This window comes from Cryptomeria japonica, chromosome 7 (genome assembly GCF_030272615.1).
Source record: "Cryptomeria japonica chromosome 7, Sugi_1.0, whole genome shotgun sequence".
Classification (NCBI taxonomy): Eukaryota; Viridiplantae; Streptophyta; class Pinopsida; order Cupressales; family Cupressaceae; genus Cryptomeria; species Cryptomeria japonica.
This window is the reverse complement of record NC_081411.1, coordinates 591,937,602-591,958,599: the sequence shown is the minus strand read 5'-3', so window position 1 is coordinate 591,958,599 and position 20,998 is coordinate 591,937,602. Positions and strand designations below refer to the sequence as shown.

At 36.3% G+C, this 20,998-nt stretch overlaps 1 protein-coding gene and 1 long non-coding RNA gene across 2 annotated transcripts; both read left to right on the top strand.

Moving 5' to 3' along the window:
• The first annotated feature begins 2,655 nt into the window (after window positions 1–2,655).
• LOC131049507 (glycosyltransferase family 92 protein Os08g0121900) lies at window positions 2,656–8,238 on the top strand. Its single transcript, XM_059208810.1, has 7 exons — window positions 2,656–2,915; window positions 3,187–3,360; window positions 4,137–5,030; window positions 5,105–5,241; window positions 5,322–5,458; window positions 5,545–6,006; window positions 7,725–8,238. Exons 4-7 carry the CDS (start codon window positions 5,187–5,189, stop codon window positions 7,920–7,922), a joined length of 852 nt encoding a protein of 283 aa, XP_059064793.1. The 5' UTR covers window positions 2,656–2,915; window positions 3,187–3,360; window positions 4,137–5,030; window positions 5,105–5,186; the 3' UTR covers window positions 7,923–8,238.
• Window positions 8,239–14,134: 5,896 nt separating this feature from the next.
• Window positions 14,135–19,973, top strand: LOC131857214 (uncharacterized). The gene is made up of 6 exons (XR_009358608.1): window positions 14,135–14,506; window positions 14,792–15,000; window positions 15,698–16,573; window positions 16,657–16,793; window positions 16,874–17,010; window positions 17,097–19,973. It is a non-coding gene; the product is annotated as an uncharacterized LOC131857214 (long non-coding RNA).
• The last annotated feature ends 1,025 nt before the right edge of the window (window positions 19,974–20,998 follow it).

The window sequence follows — 20,998 nt, the reverse complement described above, 5'->3', positions numbered from 1 at the left end:
ACACAAAACATAAATATATAAAATGAATTTTCCACTGAACTCTTAGATGATTTTCTTGTTCTCTATCCTTTTGAGGCCATAAATTTTGCATATAGGCTTGAAACAACATTACATTTTTTAAACATTCGTATTTTTTTAAAAAAAGAATCCAAATACTCAAACAAATGAATATTTAACTTCATAGTTTAAAAACTAGATCCATTTCATAAGTAGGAGATATTTTCCACAACAAGTCAAATTGTGATATTCCTATCACGATTCAATTGTGTAGTTTTTGAGTCAAACTCATTGACCCATGTTTCATGAGTAGTGGTTCACAAGAACCCATCTCTCATGAGAATGAATGGTCCACTTAGCACTCATTGTGTCTAGATGATGCTCACAGAGGTGAAGCAGTGGGCCTTCCTTGTAGGTCACCCATCTCAATACTACTCCAACTAGATGGTCATAGAGGTGACCTCCCAAGAAGGCTTAACGATTCACCTTTGTGAGCATCACAACCTTACTCTACATGATACACCTTAATTTTCTAGTCATTCTTTACGTCCTATTTTAATTTTAGTCTTATGTGACTATGATTGAAGGACCCTTAGCATTCCTACCACCTTGCTAACATTAAATTTCATGTAATTACCCATAGATACAAACAAATAACATAATAAAGGAAAGTTCTAAGAAACCATATTAATTAAAAATAATTCTAAGAAACCATATTAATTAAAAATAATAAGTAATTTTTCATACACTACAAGATATTTCAAGAAAAAAACTTGTAATTATGCAACATCACCAAAAATATATTATTAAAAAAGACAATTAAAAATAATGAGAAGTTATTTTTTTCTAAAATGTCAATGTCTCCAATTCAATTTGCATCAACATAGATAATAATATTCACTTTCCTTCCCATAATAAATCCCTCATGGTAGCACATAAAATACTTTGAATTAATTACGTTAATTAGTTACTGTGTGGGAGAAAAAGTGACACTAAGCAAACGGGCCCTAATCTCACTTTCAACCACACACTTGTGGAATACGAAAGAGCCTAGAGATATCACACAATTGGCTACTTCTTTTTGTGAGAGCCACGGGATACCTATTAGGATTTCTATTCCTTTGTTACAATTTGAAAGATAAGATGATGCAAGTTCAATTCCCAACCCCAAAGTGCAAGTACGAACTAATAACAAGATTGCAGAATTGAACTTAAACTATGGAAAGCTATAAACACAAGAATAAGACAAGAATGCAAATGCGTACCCGGAGTCAAAATCTGATTGAAAATGTTTGGGACGGGGGCGTGGGCGCCACTGTTCCAGAAACTGCCCCTGAAACTGCTATTTTGCACTCTGGAAAACTGTCGAAAATGCTGTCTGTCAGAAGGACCAGGGCACCCAGCGCCCCTGTCCTGGCAGGACCAAGGCGCCCCACGCCCCTGTCCTGGTCTTTTGCTCTGAGATTTGGTGTGAGAGTCTGTCCCGGTCTGCTTCCATCGGATCTGCAACTTGCAGCGTCGTCCAAATCTCGAAACCTGCACTAATATTTGAAAAGGTGTGGTGGGCGGCTATATAGGGTTTTGCCTTAGTCAAACCCCCGCTTTGGTGATTTCCACCTCCACAAATAGCCAAGTTGTATTGTAAAAGTAATGTGTGTGCAGACCTTGTGTGTATGCAAGATCCTAAAATGCAAGTAAGCAAACTAGAGCAACCTAGAAAGTAAACCCTAATTGCTTGTAAATGATAATGTAAATGCTCCAAATCAAGATGCCAAGTGATCTAAAGCATGAATACAAATGATATAATGGGGCTTATGTAAAGACATGAAAACAACATGAAATCATACCCAACCCCAAGGGAGGGGTACAAGCCAATCTTCAGTCGGTAATCCCTTATTGCTCTTCAATGTCTTCAAAGCCCTAAATGGATGAATGAAATTGATGAATGCTTGATGGATGGATGTTGAATGTTGTTGAAGTCCTCAAAGATCTGCTCCTTCGTTGCATATGAGGTTCCTGAAAACCAAATTCGGATCCTTTCAAATGAAGAAAGAGAGCTCTTATATATGAAACCCTAGGTCTTAATTTCAACTTTTGGCCGACCTAGAGATTGAATCTCCCGCCAATTTCTTGGGGTTAAGCTTTATTTTATGATTGGATCGCGCTCCTAAAATTTCGGGAAAAATGTCCGGGACCATGTGCACTCCGGGCGCCATGGTCCTGACAACTTTTCACCAAATTTTCAGGGCCGTTGGATATGATGATTTTAGAGAGAATCCTGAAGTTACAGGTGATTTTGAGATGTTTTGACCCCCGAAATCAAGTCCCCAAGTTCAAAATAGGACCTAATTAGGGTTTTTGATTAAATGATGTATTGAAGGAATAAAATGAAAAGGGCACACTTTAATGAAAGGGCCCAACTTTATGATGTGGAAGATGATGAAATAGCACCTTAGACCTAATTAATTTAATTAATTAAGTGCTAAAGGGGAAATGCAATGCAAAATGCAAAATACGCTAAGGCGAGTGCTAAACTAGGTGTGAAATTGTACCACCCTAGCAAGTGCGTACAATTTACGACGCTACAGTTACCATCATCAAGATCTACTGCTTTGCATCTTCTTAGTCTTAAATCAAAATTCAAAATAGGGTGAAATTCTTGTTCTGAATAAGAGGTTACAGTGACATGATTTCCGTGGATATGAGCTCAGAAATAGGGTGCATACTTCTTATAATACCAATTATGGGTTTCTGGCTCAAATAGGAAATATATTAAGAGAGTTTCGTTCTCCCTAAATTTAGCTCCATTAAAACACAAACGACTTGGGTTCCATTGTGTCATTTTGATTATTGTGTTCTTCACAGTTAGTGTAATCACCCTTCCTTCATCAGATATTTCAAGATAAGCTCTCTATGTAGTATGTATTCAGTTACTGAGAATTCTTATCATTGTATTCAGATATTTGTGAGGTGATTGATAAACAGTATGTTATTTGTCTTTGGGTCAGTCTTGTGTTAGGTCAATTAGCAGCACCATGAATGAAGGATTAAGGTCTTATAATCTATTGAATGTCCTTTCCCAAGATTATTATATGCTTTCTTTAGATATACAATGTCATTTCTTGGCTAGACCAATTAGCAGGCCAATGAAGGAAGCATTGAAGGTCTTATAATGTTTATGGATTACAGATTTAAAAATCATTTATATGGGCGTTGCATTTCAAGGTTACTGTGTTCTTCAAGGTTTCTTGACCGCCATTTTCCCATAGAGGGAAAATGGGATTCTTGTTCTGAAAAAGATATGAGATTGAATTATTTTGTTCTTCACAGTTGATGCAACCATCCTTCATCAGATATCTCAAGGTCAGCTATCTATGTATTCATTTACTTAGAATTCATATCATTGTATCGTCCATGAGCATAGGTGATTTGTGAGGGTATAGAATTAGAGAATGCAATTGTCAAATGGTTAGATTATTTTGCAAGAAAGATTATGTTATTTGCCTGTGGGTCAGTCCTGTGTTAGGTCCTTGGACTATATAGATTTTCTTTCTTTTTTGAAGTTTTTTCTTGGCTAGATCAATTAGCGGCACCATGAATGAAGGATTGAAGGTTTCATAATCTATTGGTTGTCCTTTTGCAAGATTGCTATATGTTTACTTTATTAGATATATTATGTCATATCTTGGTTAGACCAATCAGCAGGCCAATGAAAGAAGCATTGAATGTCTTTTAATGTTCATGGATTACAGATTTGAAAATCATTTATATGGGTATTGTATTTCAAAGTTATTGTGTACTTTTCTGAACATACAATGGTATGTCTTAGTTTCCATGAGTAAATTCTGGTTATATATTAGTTCTAGATTCTGCTACATTGGATTGAATTATAACATGACCAAGACTATCAAGATTCCAAAAGCTTGTGCTCTCGATTCTCATGTTATGTCCAATTTTACGGCGTTTACATGGGTGAAAGATGCTATAAATCGTCAAACTCTATTAGGCCACAGAAGTATTTTTGTCCTTGTGATAGTAGATAACCTTCTTCTGCTGCAACAATGACAGAGCGCCTCAGAATTGTAGGCAGTCTATATTTTTCTCAGTGAATTGTTGACTTGTTCTTGTTTAATTTCCAGTTACGTTAGAGGAGGTGTTGCTGGACACAAATTTAAGGATTCCTTTGCGCTTAGCTGGACATAAAGATGATAGAGCATGACCAACAGGAAAGTGCTTGACAGAGGCAAGTGCAACAAAACCAGGAAATCCAAGATGTTGTCCTCTTACCTGATGAGGTGTTACTGTTGGTGCTACTGTCTTCTCAAAGATTCAGATGCAAAGACAAAGAATCTCTGCCATCTTCTTTCGAAGACAATCTCCATACACAACGGAAGGGAATTGAATATTTAGATAGAGCCCAAGGAGCTGCGGTAAGATGCCAAGCACCTGCACAAAATGTCCAATGGTCTGCAAAATCAATGGCCCTAGTTGACAACATTCATAACCCAGTTTTAACAGAGACCATGAAAGTGAATGCCGAGTTTATGAATTCCTCCCAGCCCATTGAATCACATCACATGGTATATGAGAAGTTCATTACAGATTAGGATATTTTTCTGTTTGCCAAAGGTATCAACTATAAACAAGGACTAAATGTTGCAACACAAGACCTCCGTTGCATCTTCAATGACACAATAGAAACTACTGTAACTCTATTTGCACTCTGCACAAGAGATCTTTAGGTGTGAGCATCGAGAAGAAGAACAAGTGCTTCATCAGTTGCTTGGATACAAAATCACTCTGTCAATCCTTGGAAACCCTATTCCTTCTGTTGTTTATTATGACATCCCACCATCTTATGACAGACCTCTGCAGTATGCTCATGTTAGAACTGCAGAAAGCAAGATGAAACTATGTGCCTGCACCTTGGTGTTTATCTCTGGACTCCGGCCCCTTCTCGCAGCGGATCAACCTGGGTTCGCTCCAATGGACGCATACGCTGCCAGTTCAGTCGCCAAGTATCCAGCAGCAGCGTAAGATTTTATAATTCTTATTATTCCAAACATTATTCGTTTTCCATTTGCAGTGATAGATTGTGGCATTGCAGATCGCAGGGCCTGCAATATGTTCGGTTCAAGATGGTTCCGTGTGGGCTAAATTTACTGCATACGCATCCATGAGCTTCAGGAATGCTTACTCTTATCTCAGGAGGGCCTCTTCAAGTTGGTTTTGTTGACACTCAAGGTAAAACATACACCTGCCTTCTTTAAACACCTGCTTTATTTCCTTCCCCGAATCATTAAACACCTGCTTTATCAAATTAGGTCAAGCTTTCATCGATATTTTGCATCCTGGAGATGTCACCATATTTTCGAGGGGGACACTGCATTTTGAGCTTAATGTTGGAACTGAAGAAGCTAATTATATCTCTGCTCTCAACAGTCAAAATCCTGGTGTTGTGGTAGGGAAAACACATTTATTTACTTGTCAATCTGCTAGATACTCCATTTTACTAGTATCCTAATCGTTTACTGTTGATCATGGCAGACAAGCAGCATGCCAAAATTGAAGCTTCCATTGAAAAGTGTGGCAACAGCTTTCAACATCACCCAACAAGCTGTGAAGAAATTAGATTCAACGATATATGCCAGTGATTCCCACTCCCCCAAAATAAATGGCGTCCATTGGGAACCATATGCACCGACCCGACATAATGTGAGCAGATATCCATGGCCATGGGCTAAGACACAGGAAGCAGAGTTTTCTCACTGTGCTTTCATGGCCAGGGAAAAGTTCCAATGGATGATGTATACCGATGTGGGTGAGTTTGTATTATCTGATTCTTGGTTGAATGAGCAGGTGGGTCCTGAGGACAAGGGCTTTCAGGAAGTAAAACCCAACTGCAAGGATCTTACTTCAGGGGCTCTCTTGAACATGGTTATGAGTCTAAGTTCACAAGGAACAGCCTTCAAGAATTTCCGAATCTCATATCGGGCAACTTTCCTTCAAGTGTAGGAATTTTGGGCCATCAAGGCTTACCGAACACCCTGAGAGAGAGGCAGGAGAAAAGGTTCAAGTCCATACTTTTGTTGGAAGCAAGTGCTTCAGAACACTTGAAGCACTTGCAGTTAGTTGTTGATCTGATTTTGGTTAATTTGTAGTTACGTTAGAGGAGGTGATGTTGGAAACAAATTTAAGATTCTTTGTGTTTAACTAGAGGTTTGCAAGAAGGATTTGGAAGAAAGACAATAGAGTACAACCTACAGGCATGTGCTTCACAGAGGAATCATTTTCCAACCACTTAATCTGACTGTGCTGCACAGCCATGGATTTTTATTCATCCAAGATGTTGTCCTCTTACTTAATGAAGTGTTACTATCGGTCCCACTGCTTTTTCCGAGATTCAGATTTAGAGACAAAGAATCTGTGCAATGGTTCTTTCTCAAACAATTTCTATACACAACTGAAGTATATAGCCCAATTTTCCCACTTCCTTTTCAAAGCATTTTTGCCTTTGTATTGTTTGTATTTTTTAATTTTTGTTTATTTGCTTCTTTGGGTTTGTTCTTGGTTTCTGATGTGATTCCTAAAGTCTCCAACTAGAAATTTATTTATGTTTTTTGCAAGTTTAAAACTCTGTCAATTTTTTTTTCGTAGTTCCTGCTCTTTTTGTTTTTCTTTTTCTTTTCTTCGTTTTTCAGCTTGTCGAGCAGCCTATCTTTCAATATGTCTAGCTTTTATCACTTTTTTGTGCTCTTGGAACCTTTTATTTAGTTTTTGCACTCTTTTTAAGCATTTCTGCTAATCTTCTAGCTCGAATGCCTTTTCGAGGTTCTTAACTTCCTTTGGAGTAGGTAGTTGCGGATTCCAATTTTTGTAATCTCTGTTCTTTCGTCTTTTGTCTTTCTTGTTTTCGTTGTCTCCTTTCCTCTTTGATTTTTCGAAATTCTGAGAGTTTGCTTCTTGTTTGGAATTTCAATTTGCTTCAGTTTGTATAAAAATTGTTTGAGAAAAAACATTGCAGAGATTCTTTGTCTTCAAATCTGAATTTTGGAGAAGGCGGTGGGACCAATAGTGACACTTCACCAGGCAAGAGGACAACATCTTGGATGAATTAAAATCCATGGCTTTGCTTCATAGTCAGATTCAGGGATTGGAAATGACTCCTATGTGAAGCACTTACTTGTATGTTGTACTCTATCATCTTTCTTCCAAATCCTTCTTGCAGACCTCTAGGTAAGCGCAAAGGAATCCTTAAATTTATGTCTGATAACAACTCCTCTAACGTAACTCTAACTTAACCAATGTCAAGTGAACAACTAATTAAGAAAAATTAGAATAGGGAATGCCTAAAATTCTCAGCTGCTGTCATCTATTGCAAGCACAAGAAGGTTATCCATTATGGCTACATATTACAAGGACAGAAATACTTCTGTGGCAGTACCAGCGTTTGAGTATCCATATCATCTTTGACTAATACTTCTATGGCAAGTTTCCTTCAAGTGTAGGAATTTTGGGCCATCAGGGCTCATTGAACACCCTGACAGAGGGGTAACCCAAAGGTACAATGCAGAGAGAGGTAGGAGAAAAGGTTCAACTCCATAGTTTTGTTGGAAGCTGCCTCTACTTCATTGTTTAATGTAATACACCGTTTCCAGCTGAAGAAGGGATACAGGACATTGTATGTGCAGTCCTCCATGGCAATGATAAATCATTATAAATATTAGGCATGGATTGAGTTTAAGGTCATGTTTAGGAGTCGAGTATCTGCCTATGTTATGGATTGGAGTGAGTCTAAATATTCTGCTTCTCAGGACAGAACACCTGGCCTTAGCAATAAGGCCATTCAGCCAGATGATTGGGAACATAGATTTTGTGAGGTGATAGATACTGCATTGAAAGATTTTGCAATCAGGGTGTTTTGAATCTTTTGATTGAGTAATTAGCGAACTTCCAAATTAGAATGGCAGTTATAAATCTAATGTTTAATGCTCATATACCTCAAATTCTGTTTACTTGTATATAATAACAAATCGGTATTTTAGGGGTGATTCATTGCACCAGGTTTAAACTTGACAATTTGAACTTAATGCCAAAGGCAAAGAGGGTAGATCAATCTGTTACAGCATAAGCCGTATTTGAAATCATAAATTAAGTAAAAGAGCATAACTGTACCATGATATGTTTCACCAAGACAAGTCTTATTTGAAAGCATTTGGTGAAAATAAAAGTGTTAAATTTTTTATGGTTATAATCTCAAGACTAAAAGTTTTCCTTACCGTTCACCCCAGATTTCCTTCCTGCATTTCCTTCAAGTTCCTTCCTGAATAAGTCATTGTAGATGTTGAACTTGAATAAGTCGTTGTAGATGTTGCTTGCTTGCTACACTTATGCATATAGTTAACTTCTGATAGACACAACCTTATTGATAGGGTTTATAATCAAGCTAACTCAAAATTTAATTCACAATTTTTGTAATTTTCATTTTAAAATTGATTAATTTTGATTAAGGAATAAATTTGGAGATTAACTGGTTCCAGGCTTCCAGCTGGTCAGGCCACAAATGAGAATCCTCACCTCAAGAATCAACATAACCAATCCATCGGAGTACTCCATGTGCCCAAATAGTTCGTAGACATACCAAATTGAGATGATTGGATTTTGTAGCTTGTGGTGTTTATGTCACATATTGGTGATAATGTTTTCAAAAGCAAATCCAAAAGAGCGTAGACATTCAACATTGTGGCTGCTTTAGGTAAGTTTACGGTTTGGACACCATGACTGACAATTGTTTAAAGTCCAACCAAGATACTAAGCATTGTAGTAAGTCAAATATTTCAAACTTTAGAAGGAATTATTAGAAGGTTTAATATCATGGGATTGAAATTGTCTGTATGCTTGGATTGTGCTGGTTACTTTAGTTCCATATCACCTTGATGATTTGCATGGGGATGTTCTATTCAGCCAGAGTACTTATGTATCAATGCATTAAGCCTGTGAACAACATTCACTTCAAGATGGAAGCCACGTTTCAAGTTGATATGCATCATCAAATACTCTATAAAGGAGCAGAGATTGCTCTGTTCAAATCGAACAAGAAGGATGATTAGAAATGGAAGATCAATCCCATCTCAAAGCTCCCGTGAAATTATTCTTCAGCCTTCTTTAATTAAATACTTGATTTTATGTCACTTCAATGCAATTTTATTTGACTTTACCCAGAAATTCAGATTCATCGAGTCTCTCACATTCATAACTATTATGTTTGTATCGAGTACATAATGGAGACCTTATATTTACATGGTGTTATGCTTACATATATGTTTGAGGCCACAATGCCCTATGAATGGTAAATTTATGATTATGCCAAACCCAAATTAATCGAGCCTCATTTGTTTAAAAATATAAATCTTTTTCTGAAACCCTGATCGATTGAATCTCCAAAATTGTGAGGTCACAATGGTCCAATAATGGAGACATCAAAATCATATTGGTTGAGCTCACAATGATCTGGGTATAAAAGCAGAGAACATATTCTAGAAATGAGGCTGGTTTTGTGTCAATTCTTTTTATATTTGATGTTTTCCAATGTTATGCTTTCATTTATACTGACAGAATCTCTGTTATCATTGAGTCGTTGTAATTTGTGATGCGAGTGCAAGTGCTAGTTAAACTAACTCTAAATTTTAGTTGAAATTTTAAGGTTTTGGTTGCATCATTGAAGTTGTCTCAGTTTTATTCTTATATTTGCAATCTTGTGAGTTTACATTGTGAAGTTGAACTTTTCCATTATTTAATTATTTTTTAATGAAAGTGTCATAAAAGGTGCATCAAGTCATAAATATATACAAAATAATAATGATTGAATTCAAAATGAGATAATAATATTTTTTATTTATTTAAACAATTGTTTTATTATTTAGATCATGAATAGAGTCTTTATTTTTTAAAGACAAAAAGCATAATATTATATTTCTTTATACATTTTATATTTTATTTACTTTTCTTGTTTAAAAATGTGTCAAATTGTCATTTTTACAATTTCGAGCATTAATATATTCTTGTGTCTATATATTATGCCCAAAATCAAGCCTTGTTACCTAACACCTCGTCATTCCCATTATTGTTTGTTTCTTCATCTTGAATGTGTGCCATAGTTTTGTCCTCTAGGAAAAGATAGCACATGGTGGTGTCCCCAAAATTCAAATTTTCCTTTTCTTGCTCAACTACGCCCTTTTCATAAAACCCTAACCCTAGCTCCACTCCACTTACAAAAGAAGATCCTAAAGGAAACAAAGGTCATTAGAAAGCCACATCAAGCACAACCAAGTATTCACATACCACCTAGAGCATCATGAGCATCTAGGAGCTATTGGACTTCTATTCAATTTTTCTTAGGACACCTTTACTGCTACACACACCCCATCTCTTCTTAACCACTTAGGATCAAACACACCTAAACATTTCCAATCTCTACTATTAACTTGACGGAATGATTTGACTTGGGTAGGTATCTCAAACAACCATTAGGTGTCCAATTTCTTACGAGTTACAATTTACTGGTTGGCTTCGGTAGTTTGACTGGAAATGACCTCTTTGAGTAGGAAATTAGTGTGTTATAGGAGACACCATTGTGAAAGAGAGATTAGACTTGAGCCAAATTAGACATGATCATGTGTTCGGGTTTGTGACAAGTCTATAATAGAAAATTAAATTATACATCTTTTCCCTATTCTCATTTCATGCTTCCTTCTAAAATGGGAATTACTCAAACTCAACTTTGTAATCTTTTAATGTCTAAAATATGTGATTATATGTTATTTGAATTTTTATTGTAGTCACCAGTTTTGATTTTAAATAAATAAGACAGTTATATTGTGATTAAATAAGGAAATATTGTTACACTCTAGTAAACATATATTTTTATATTATTTTTTAGTGAACCCAATATTCTTAACAAAAATAATAACCTTTTCCTTACCAAAAAATGACACATGTACCTTTTATTGTTCTTCGCTTTCTCTCTTGCATTTAGGGATAGGGCTAAATCGAGGGTGCTTTTCTTCAAAAAATCAAAACCATCCAATCATTCTATCTTTTATTTTATTTTTCCATGTGTCAAGTTTAAAATTTATTGTTTTATCTTCCATTTTTCTTTCTATTCAAACACATCTAACCCTCCTACACAATACTTTTTAAAATATGCTTTCCTTGTTTAGAAACTATTTTAGGTGTTATTCATCAAATTTTGATATTTTAATATATCTTACCTCATACGAATGCCTCCTCTTCATCCTGGTTGCTAGGATTGGATCAAGTTACTTCCTTTTAGTGCAACACATTGCCTTCCCTTCCTATTCATTACTCTTTCTCTCCTTCCATTTTGACTTCTCTTGATCCATAAACTTCTAGTTTTACCTCAATTTTAGTCATCTTATAAAACTATAAATAGAGTAAAATATTAGAACAAATGAAATCTACTAATAGAGTAATTATTCTCCGTTTTCATTCGGAACTACATAACTAGAGGCAGGAGAATCTACAATATCCCCAACAATATGTCTGCATCATCCTTAATACTTGTTAACCTAAGAAAACACTCATCACAATAAAGATTGCATTGTAGATTCCTCAGTATGTAAATTCTATTCACTAGGTATGTGATGCCTATTGAAGCTAGTCACTTTATGTGAATGGTGTAGGCTGAAGCTAGACCCTATGAATGTGTGATGTATGCTAGAGCTAGTCACTATGTATATGTGATGTAAGCTAGAGCTAGACGATGTGCTTGTGATGTGTTCAAGTGAGTCACCATGTGGTAATGAGAAGTGTGCTCGAATCACTCTTTATGAAATTAGAAATTTTGGAAGAGTGTGACCCCGATGTAATTGAGTATGTATGTATACTATTTGAATGGAATTAGATATTGATTAATTATTGTTGGGATAATTTTTAATAAATAGTCATGGTTTAAAGAGAGATCAAAGATCTCATATTAGAGGAGAGAATGAACTCCCTCTAAACTTCGAGGATGAACTATGAAGCCTCTGACTTCCTTCGAATGGATACATCAGCAAGGTCATTGGGAATAAACCCTGGAGGCTTAACTATAGGCCTGATGGGGAACCTATTCTCAAGAGCTTACCACCTTTGAGCACAAGCATAAGTGGCGGTGTAGAACTGGCACCACTAAGGCAATTGAAAAAACTAAGTAGTTGATATTTCTAAGTTAGATTGAGAAGCTTGTTTAATTAAGTTGGTACTTATGAATGTAAAAAAAAAAATTGTTGTGTCCAAGGGGTGAATATTACAATATTTTCTGCAACAAGTCAAATTATGATATAGCTATCACGAAATCATATGTGTAGTTTTTTAGTCAAACTCACTGACCCATGTTTCATGAGTAGTAGTTCATAAGAACCCATCTCTCACAAGAATGAATGGTCTACTTAGCACTCATTGCATCTAGGTGATGATAAAAAAAGGTGAAGCATTGGGTCTTCTCAAGATGTCACCCATCCCAATACTACTCCAATTCAGGCATGCTTAACCATGGAGTTTCCTCAAAGATTAAACCCACTTATTTTGCAACCCATTTTGCAAAACCTTCAATAAGTGTTGTGCATTATGAATCATTCATTTTAGAGCCCCTTTAACTAATCAATTGATAATTAGAGGATATTTTCTACAACAAGTCAAATTATGATATTGCTATTAGGATTCAGTTGTGTAGTTTTCGAGTTAAACTCATTGACACATGTTTCACGAGTAGTGGTTCACAAGAACCCATATCTCATGAGAATGAGTGGTCCACTTAGCAGTCATTGCGTTTAGGTGATGCTCATAGAGGTGAAGTAGTGGGCCTTCCTGAGAGGTCACCCATCCAGTACTACTCCAACTAGATGGTCCGAGAGGTGACCTCTCGAGAAGGCTTAATGCTTCACTTTTGTGAGCATCACAACCTTACTCGACATGCTACACCTTGTTTTCCTAGTCATTCTTTACATCCAATTCCAATTTTAGTCTTATGTGTCTTACTTGAATATTTTACATCCCAAACCTCAGTACTTAAGACTTCTCTTGCTAACATTAAATTTCATGTAATTACCCATAGATACAAATGAATGACTATGGTTGAAGTACCCTTAGCATTCCTACCACCTTACCTAGTAGTTCTTCTAGTCTATAAGAAATGCAAAATAACATAATAAAGGAAAGATCTAAGAAGCCATGTTAATTAAAAATAATAAGTAATTTTGCATACACTACAATAAATTTCCAAAAAAAAAAATTGTAATGATGCAACATCACCAAAATATATTATTAAAAAAGACAATTAAAAAATAATGAGAAATTATTTTGTTCTAAAATGTCAATGTCTCCAACCCAATTTACATCAACAAAGATAAGAATATTGACTTTTCTTCCCATAATAAATCCCTCGTGGTAGCACATAAAATGCTTTCAATTGTGACGTGTAAATATATAAATACCTTCTTTTTTGTAATCTAATGTTTTTTTCTTAGATTAGAAATATACATTCTCAAGGCTCCACTACATGAGGTAATATTTGGTCTATCACAGTTCATAATATACATTGAGCTCCCATAGTATTATACATCCCTAGAGTTTTCTTCAAGGGTGTTCTTTAATAATTATTGTAAATGTTTCCAACTTTCAACACTTGTTACATTTTTTATGTATAATTTCAGTGAAAAAAACTAACCTTCTTTGTGACTATTAGTGCATTTATATATAAATAAGAAAAATGAGAAAACATTCTTACATAAATACAAAAGATTAGAAGATAATGATGGTTTAAAATATTTTTTTGCAATGTAATATAAAAAATTGTATATCAAGATACAATTTAATGTTATATTTTGTGTCAATTTCCTTAGCATGTATTTAGGCTCATTTTGCCTTAGGATATTCCCCTTAATATCCTTCTATTTTTAAGTTGTTTGATAGTAGAATCTTCTTAAGTTCTCCTTTACATTATGGAATGCTGTCTCTTGATTATGAATACATAACCAAAATTTGACTTCCGCTATCTCAAAGTTTTATTACAATCGTTAGGAAAGCAAGACAACCGTTTGCACTACCATTCAAATGTTTTATTACCATCATTTAAGTGCAACAAGAAACGCTTTATATTAATTCTTTTCTTTCGTTAGAGATCTACTAATTTGCATCCTTTTAGTCTTAAATCTATTTGTTGACCACCATTTTCCCGTACAAGGAGATTGAATTCTTGTTCTGAAGAAGAGGTTACAGTGACATGGATTCCATGGATATGAGCTCAGAAATCCTCACAAGAATTGGGTGCATACTTCTTATGTTACCACTTATGGGTTTCTGGCTCAAATAGGAAATATATTAACAGAGTTTCGTTCTCCCTAAATTTAGCTCCATTAAAACACAAACGACTTGGGTTTCACTGTGTCATTTTGATTATTGTGTTCTTCACAGTTGGTGCAATCACCCTTCCTTCATCAGATATTTCAAGGTAAGCTCTCTATGTATTATGTATTCAGTTACTGAGAATTCTTCATTGTATTCAGATATTTGTGAGGTGATTGATAAACAGTATGTTATTTGTCTTTGGGTCAGTCTTGTGTTAGGTCAATTAGCAGCATCATGAATGAAGGATTAAGGTCTTATAATCTATTGAATGTCCTTTCCCAAGATTATTATATGTTTTCTTTAGATATACAATGTCATTTCTTGGCTAGACCAATTAGCAGGCCAATGGAGGAAGCATTGAAGGTCTTATAATGTTTATGGATTACAGATTTAAAAATCATTTATATGGGCGTTGCATTTCAAGGTTACTGTGCTCTTCAAGGTTTCTTGACCGCCATTTTCCCATAGAGGGAGATTGAATTCTTGTTCTGAAAAAGATATGAGCTCAGAAACACAAGCGACTCGGGTTCCATTATATCATTTTGATTATTTTATTCTTCACAGTTGATGCAACCATCCTTCATCAGATATCTCAAGGTCAGCTATGTATTCATTTACTTAGAATTCATATCATTGTATCGTCCATGAGCATAGGTGATTTGTGAGGGTATAGAATTAGAGAATGCAATTGTCAAATGGTTAGATTATTTTGCAAGAAAGATTATGTTATTTGCCTGTGGGTCAGTCCTGTGTTAGGTTCTTGGACTGTATAGTTTTTCTTTCTTTTTTGAAGTTATTACTTGGCTAGATCAATTAGCGGCACCATGAATGAAGGATTGAAGGTTTCATAATCTATTGGTTGTCCTTTTGCAAGATTGCTATATGTTTATTTTATTAGATATATTATGTCATATCTTGGTTAGACCAATCAGCAGGCCAATGAAAGAAGCATTGAATGTCTTTTAATGTTCATGGATTACAGATTTGAATATCATTTATATGGGTATTGTATTTCAAAGTTATTGTGTACTTTTCTGAACATACAATGCTATGTCTTAGTTTCCATGAGTAAATTCTGGTTATATATTAGTTCAAGATTCTGCTATATTGGATTGAATTATAACATGACCAAGACTATCAAGATTCCAAAAGCTTGTGCTCTCGATTTTCATGTTATGTCCAATTTTTACGACGTTTACATGGGTGAAAGATGCTATAAATCCTCAAACTCTATTAGGCCACAGAAGTATTTTTGTCCTTGTGATAATAGATAACCTTCTTCTGCCTGCAACAGATGACAGAGCGCCTCAGAATTAAGGATTCCTTTGCGCTTAGCTGGACATAAAGATGATAGAGTATGACCATCAGGAAAGTGCTTAACAGAGGCAAGTGCAACAAAACCAGGAAATCCAAGATGTTGTCCTCTTACCTGATGAGGTGTTACTGTCTCCTCAGAGATTCAGATGCAAAGACAAAGAATCTCTGCCATCTTCTTTCGAAGACAATCTCCATACACAACGGAAGGGAATTGAATATTTAGATAGAGCCCAAGGAGCTGCGGTAAGATGCCAGGCACCTGCACAAAATGTCCAATGGTCTGCAAAATCAATGACCCTAGTTGACAACATTCATAACCCAGTTTTAACTTTTAACAGAGACCATGAAAGTGAATGCCGAGTTTATGAATTCCTCCCAGCCCATTGAATCACATCACATGGTATATGAGAAGTTCATTACAGATTAGGATATTTTTCTGTTTGCCAAAGGTATCAACTATAAACAAGGACTAAATGTTGCAACACAAGACCTCCGTTGCATCTTCAATGACACAATAGAAACTACTGTAACTCTATTTGCACTCTGCACAAGAGATCTTTAGGTGTGAGCATCGAGAAGAAGAACAAGTACTTCATCAGTTGCTTGGATACAAAATCACTCTGTCAATCCTTGGAAACCCTATTCCTTCTGTTGTTTATTATGACATCCCACCATCTTATGACAGACCTCTGCAGTATGCTCATGTTAGAACTGCAGAAAGCAAGATGAAACTATGTGCCTGCACCTTGGTGTTTATCTCTGGACTCCGGCCCCTTCTCGCAGCGGATCAACCTGGGTTCGCTCCAATGGACGCATACGCTGCCAGTTCAGTCGCCAAGTATACAGCAGCAGCGTAAGATTTAATAATTCTTATTATTCTTATTATTCCAAACATTATTTGTTTTCCATTTGCAGTGATAGATTGTGGCATTGCAGATCGCAGGGCCTGCAATATGTTAGGTTCAAGATGGTTCCGTGTGGGGTAAATTTACTGCATACGCATCCATGAGCTTCAGAAATGCTTACTCTTATCTCAGGAGGGCCTCTTCAAGTTGGTTTTGTTGACACTCAAGGTAAAACATACACCTGCCTTCTTTAAACACCTGCTTTACTTCCTTACCCGAATCATTAAACACCTGCTTTATCAAATTAGGTCAAGCTTTCATCGATATTTTGCATTCTGGAGATATGACCATATTTTCGAGGGGGACACTGGATTTTGAGCTTAATGTTGGAACTGAAGAAGCTAATTATATCTCTGCTCTCAACAGTCAAAATCCTGGTGTTGTGGTAGGGAAAACACATTTATTTACTTGTCAATCTGCTAGATACTCCATTTCACTAGTATCGTAATCGTTTACTGTTGATCATGGCAGACAAGCAGCGTGTCAATATTGAAGCTTCCATTGAAAAGTGTGTCAACAGCTTTCAACATCACCCAACAAGCTGTAAAGAAATTAGATTCAACGATATATGCCAGTGCAATGGGACTGAAAAAAACATCCAAAAGCGGTTGTGTTCCAGGAAGAGATATTACTGAAGAATTTTTAATTATATGTTGATTCCCACTCCCCCACAATAAATGGCGTCCATTGGGAACCATATGCCCCGACCCGGCATAATGTGAGCAGATATCCATTGCCAATGGCTAAGACACAGGAAGCAGAGTTTTCACACTGTTCTTTCATGGCCAGGGAAAAGTTCCAATGGATGTTGTATACCGATGTGGGTGAGTTTGTATTCTCTGATTCTTGGTTGAATGAGCAGGTGGGTCCAGAGGACAAGGGCTTTCAGGAAGTAAAACCCAACTGCAAGGATCTTACTTCAGTGGCTCTCTTGAACATGGTTATGAGTCTAAGTTCACAGAGGAACAGCCTTCAAGAATTTCCGAATCTCATATCAGGCAACTTTCCTTCAAGTGTAGGAATTTTGGGCCATCAAGGCATACCGAACACCCTGAGAGGGAGGCAGGAGAAAAGGTTCAAGAGAGGCAGAAGAAAAGGTTGCAGTTAGTTGTTGATCTGATCTTGGTTATTTTGCAGTTACGTTAGAGGAGGTGATATTGGAAACAAATTTAAGATTCCTTTGTGCTTAACTGGAGGTTTGCAAGAAGGATTTTGAAGAAAGACAATAGAGTACAACCTAAAGGCATGTGCTTCGGAGAGGAATCATTTTCCAACCACTGAATCTGACTGTGCTGCACAGCCATGGATTTTTATTCATCCAAGATGTTGTCCTCTTACTTGATGAAGTGTTACTATCAGTCCCACTGTTTTTTCCAAAATTCAGATTTGGAGACAAAGAATCTCTCCAATGGTTCTTTCTCAAACAATTTCTATACACAACTGAAGGAAACTGAATATTTAGATACAGCCCAATTTTCCCACTTCCTTTTCAAAGCGTTTTTGCCTTTGTATTTTTTGTATTTTTTATTTTTTGTTTATTCGCTTCTTTGGATTTGTTCTTGGTTTCTGATGTGATTCCTATCTTTTTCTTTTTATTATCAAATCCAAACTCCAACTTTAATTTCAACTCATCCCATCCCTTCTTATCACCTTGAGAATTTTTCTTAGCATCTTATTTCAAAATATTTTTTTTTATTGCTATTCGTAGTTTCTCTTTCTCTGTATTTATTTTTTCATAATTTCTTTTACGATTATAAAGATTCCTAAAGTCTCAAACTAGAAATTAATTTATGTTTTTTGCAAGTTTAAAACTTGTCAAAGTTTTTTTTTGTAGTTCCTGCTCTTCTTGTTTTTCTTTTTCTTTTCTTCGTTTTTCAGCTTGTCAAGCAGCCTATCTTTTAATCTGCCTAGCTTTTATCGCTTTTTTGTGCTCTTGGAACCTTTTCTTTAGTTTTTGCACTCTTTCTAAGCGTTTCTGCTAATCTTCTAGCTCGAATGCCTTTTCCAGGTTCTTAACTTCCTTTGGAGTAGTTGCGGATTCCAATTTTTATAATCTCTGTTTTATGATCTTTTGTCTTTCTTGTTTTCGTCGTCTCCTTTCCTCTTTGATTTTTCGAAATTCTGAGAGTTTACTTCTTCTTTGGATATTCAATTCCCTTCAGTTTGTATAAAAATTGTTTGAGAAAAAACATTGCAGAGATTCTTTGTCTTCAAATCTGAATTTTGGAGAAGGTGGTGGGACCAATAGTGACACTTCACCAGGCAAGAGGACAACATCTTGGATGAATAAAAATCCATGGCTTTGCTTCATAGTCAGATTCAGGGATTGGAAATGACTCCTCTGTGAAGCACTTGCTTGTAGGTTGTACTCTATCATCTTTCTTCCAAATCCTTCTTGCAGACCTCTAGGTAAGCACAAAGGAATCCTTAAATTTCTGTCTGATAACAACTCTAACGTAACTCTAACTTAACCAATGGCAAGTGAACAACTAACTCAGAAAAATTAAAATAGGGAATGCCTAAAATTCTCAGCTGCTGTCATCTATTGCAAGCACAAGAAGGTTATCCATTATGGCTACATATTACAAGGACAGAAATACTTCTGTGGCAGTACCAGCGTTTGACGATCCATATCATCTTTGACTAATACTTCTGTGGCAAGTTTCCTTCAAGTGTAGGAATTTTGGGCCATCAGGGCTCACTGAACACCCTGACAGAGGGGTAACCCAAAGGTACACTGCAGAGAGAGGCAGGAGAAAAGGTTCAACTCCATAGTTTTGTTGGAAGCTGCCTCTACTTCATTGTTTAATGTAATAAACCTTTTCCAGCTGAAGAAGGGATACAGGACATTGTATGTTCAGTCCTCCATGGCAATGATAAATCATTATACATATTAAGCATTGATTGAGTTTAAGGTCAAGTTTAGGAGGCGAGTAACTGCCTATGTTGTGGATTGGAGTGAGTCTAAATATTCTGCTTCTCAGGACAGAACACCTGGCCTTAGCAATAAGGCCATTCAGCCAGATGATTGGGAACATAGATTTTGTGAGGTGATAGATACTGCATTGAAAGATTTTGCAATCAGGGTGTTTTCATTGAGTAATGAGCCAACTTCCAAACTAGAATGGCGATTATAAATCTAATGTTTAATGCTCATATACCTCAAATTCTGTTTACTTGTATATAATAAAAAATCGGTATTTGAGGGGTGATTCATTGCCCCAGGTTTAAACTTGACAATTTGAACTTAATGCCAAAGGCAAACAGGGTAGATCAATCTGTTACAGCATAAGCCATATTTGAAATCATAAAATAATTTAAAAGAGCATAATTGTACCATGATATGTTTCACCGGGACAAGTCCTATTTGAAAACATTTGGTGAAAATAAAAGTGTTGAATTTGTTATGGTTATAATCTCAAGACTAAAAGTTTTCCTTACTGTTCACCCCAGAATTTGCTTCAAGTTCCTTCCTGAATTTCCTTCAAGTTCCTTCCTGAATAAGTCGTTGTAGATGTTGAACTTGAATAAGTCGTTGTAAATGTTGCTTGCTTGCTACACTTATGCATATAGTTAACTTCTGATAGACACAACCTTATTGATAGGGTTTATAATCAAGTTAACTCAAAATTTAGTTGGAATTTCAAGGTGTTGGTTGTTGCATCATCTAATTAACGAATAAATTTGGAGATAGGAAAAAATGGGCGATGCTGGACCTCTGAGAATCCAGGGCTGGACCCCCCACGGGCTTCGACCTCTGAGAAACCAGGGTACTTCTCGCGGAATAGGACCTCTGAGAAATCAGGTTTGGTCCACTCGTGGACTCATTCCCCTCTAGCAGCACCATAGATCGGGGTATTGAAATCTACCGCGGTCTCAAAGCCCGGCCAACCACTATCATAGGTTTCCTCAGCAAAATGCCATTGAGGAGTACCAAAACCTAGATTCCTGGGCAAAAAAGGTTGCGACAGGATCAAACTGTATTCCTATTGCAACCCATTAGAAGAGATTTATTTCTTCTAATCAATCTCTGTATTCCAAGAAGTAGCCTAGGCGACAAAGACAACAAAACTACCCCCCTTCAACAACAGGATGGCCTTTCAAGGTTTGGAGCACATTAGGTCTGCCTAACAGAGGTCTGCGAGTCAAGGACAATAGAAAGGCCTTCCCCTCAGGGCCCGACCAACAGGGGTCTGTAAGCAAGGAACATAAATGACTCAGGAAATCAATGGGAAGCAAACTCTTTGTGCTCCCTTCGAAATCTCTAAACCCTTCGCTTGTCCGCTTCAAGGAGAATACTTTCTTTGCGAAATGGTGTGGCATTGGTGGGACAAGCAAAGATATCGTGGATTGGTGGAAATCATCCTTTCCAG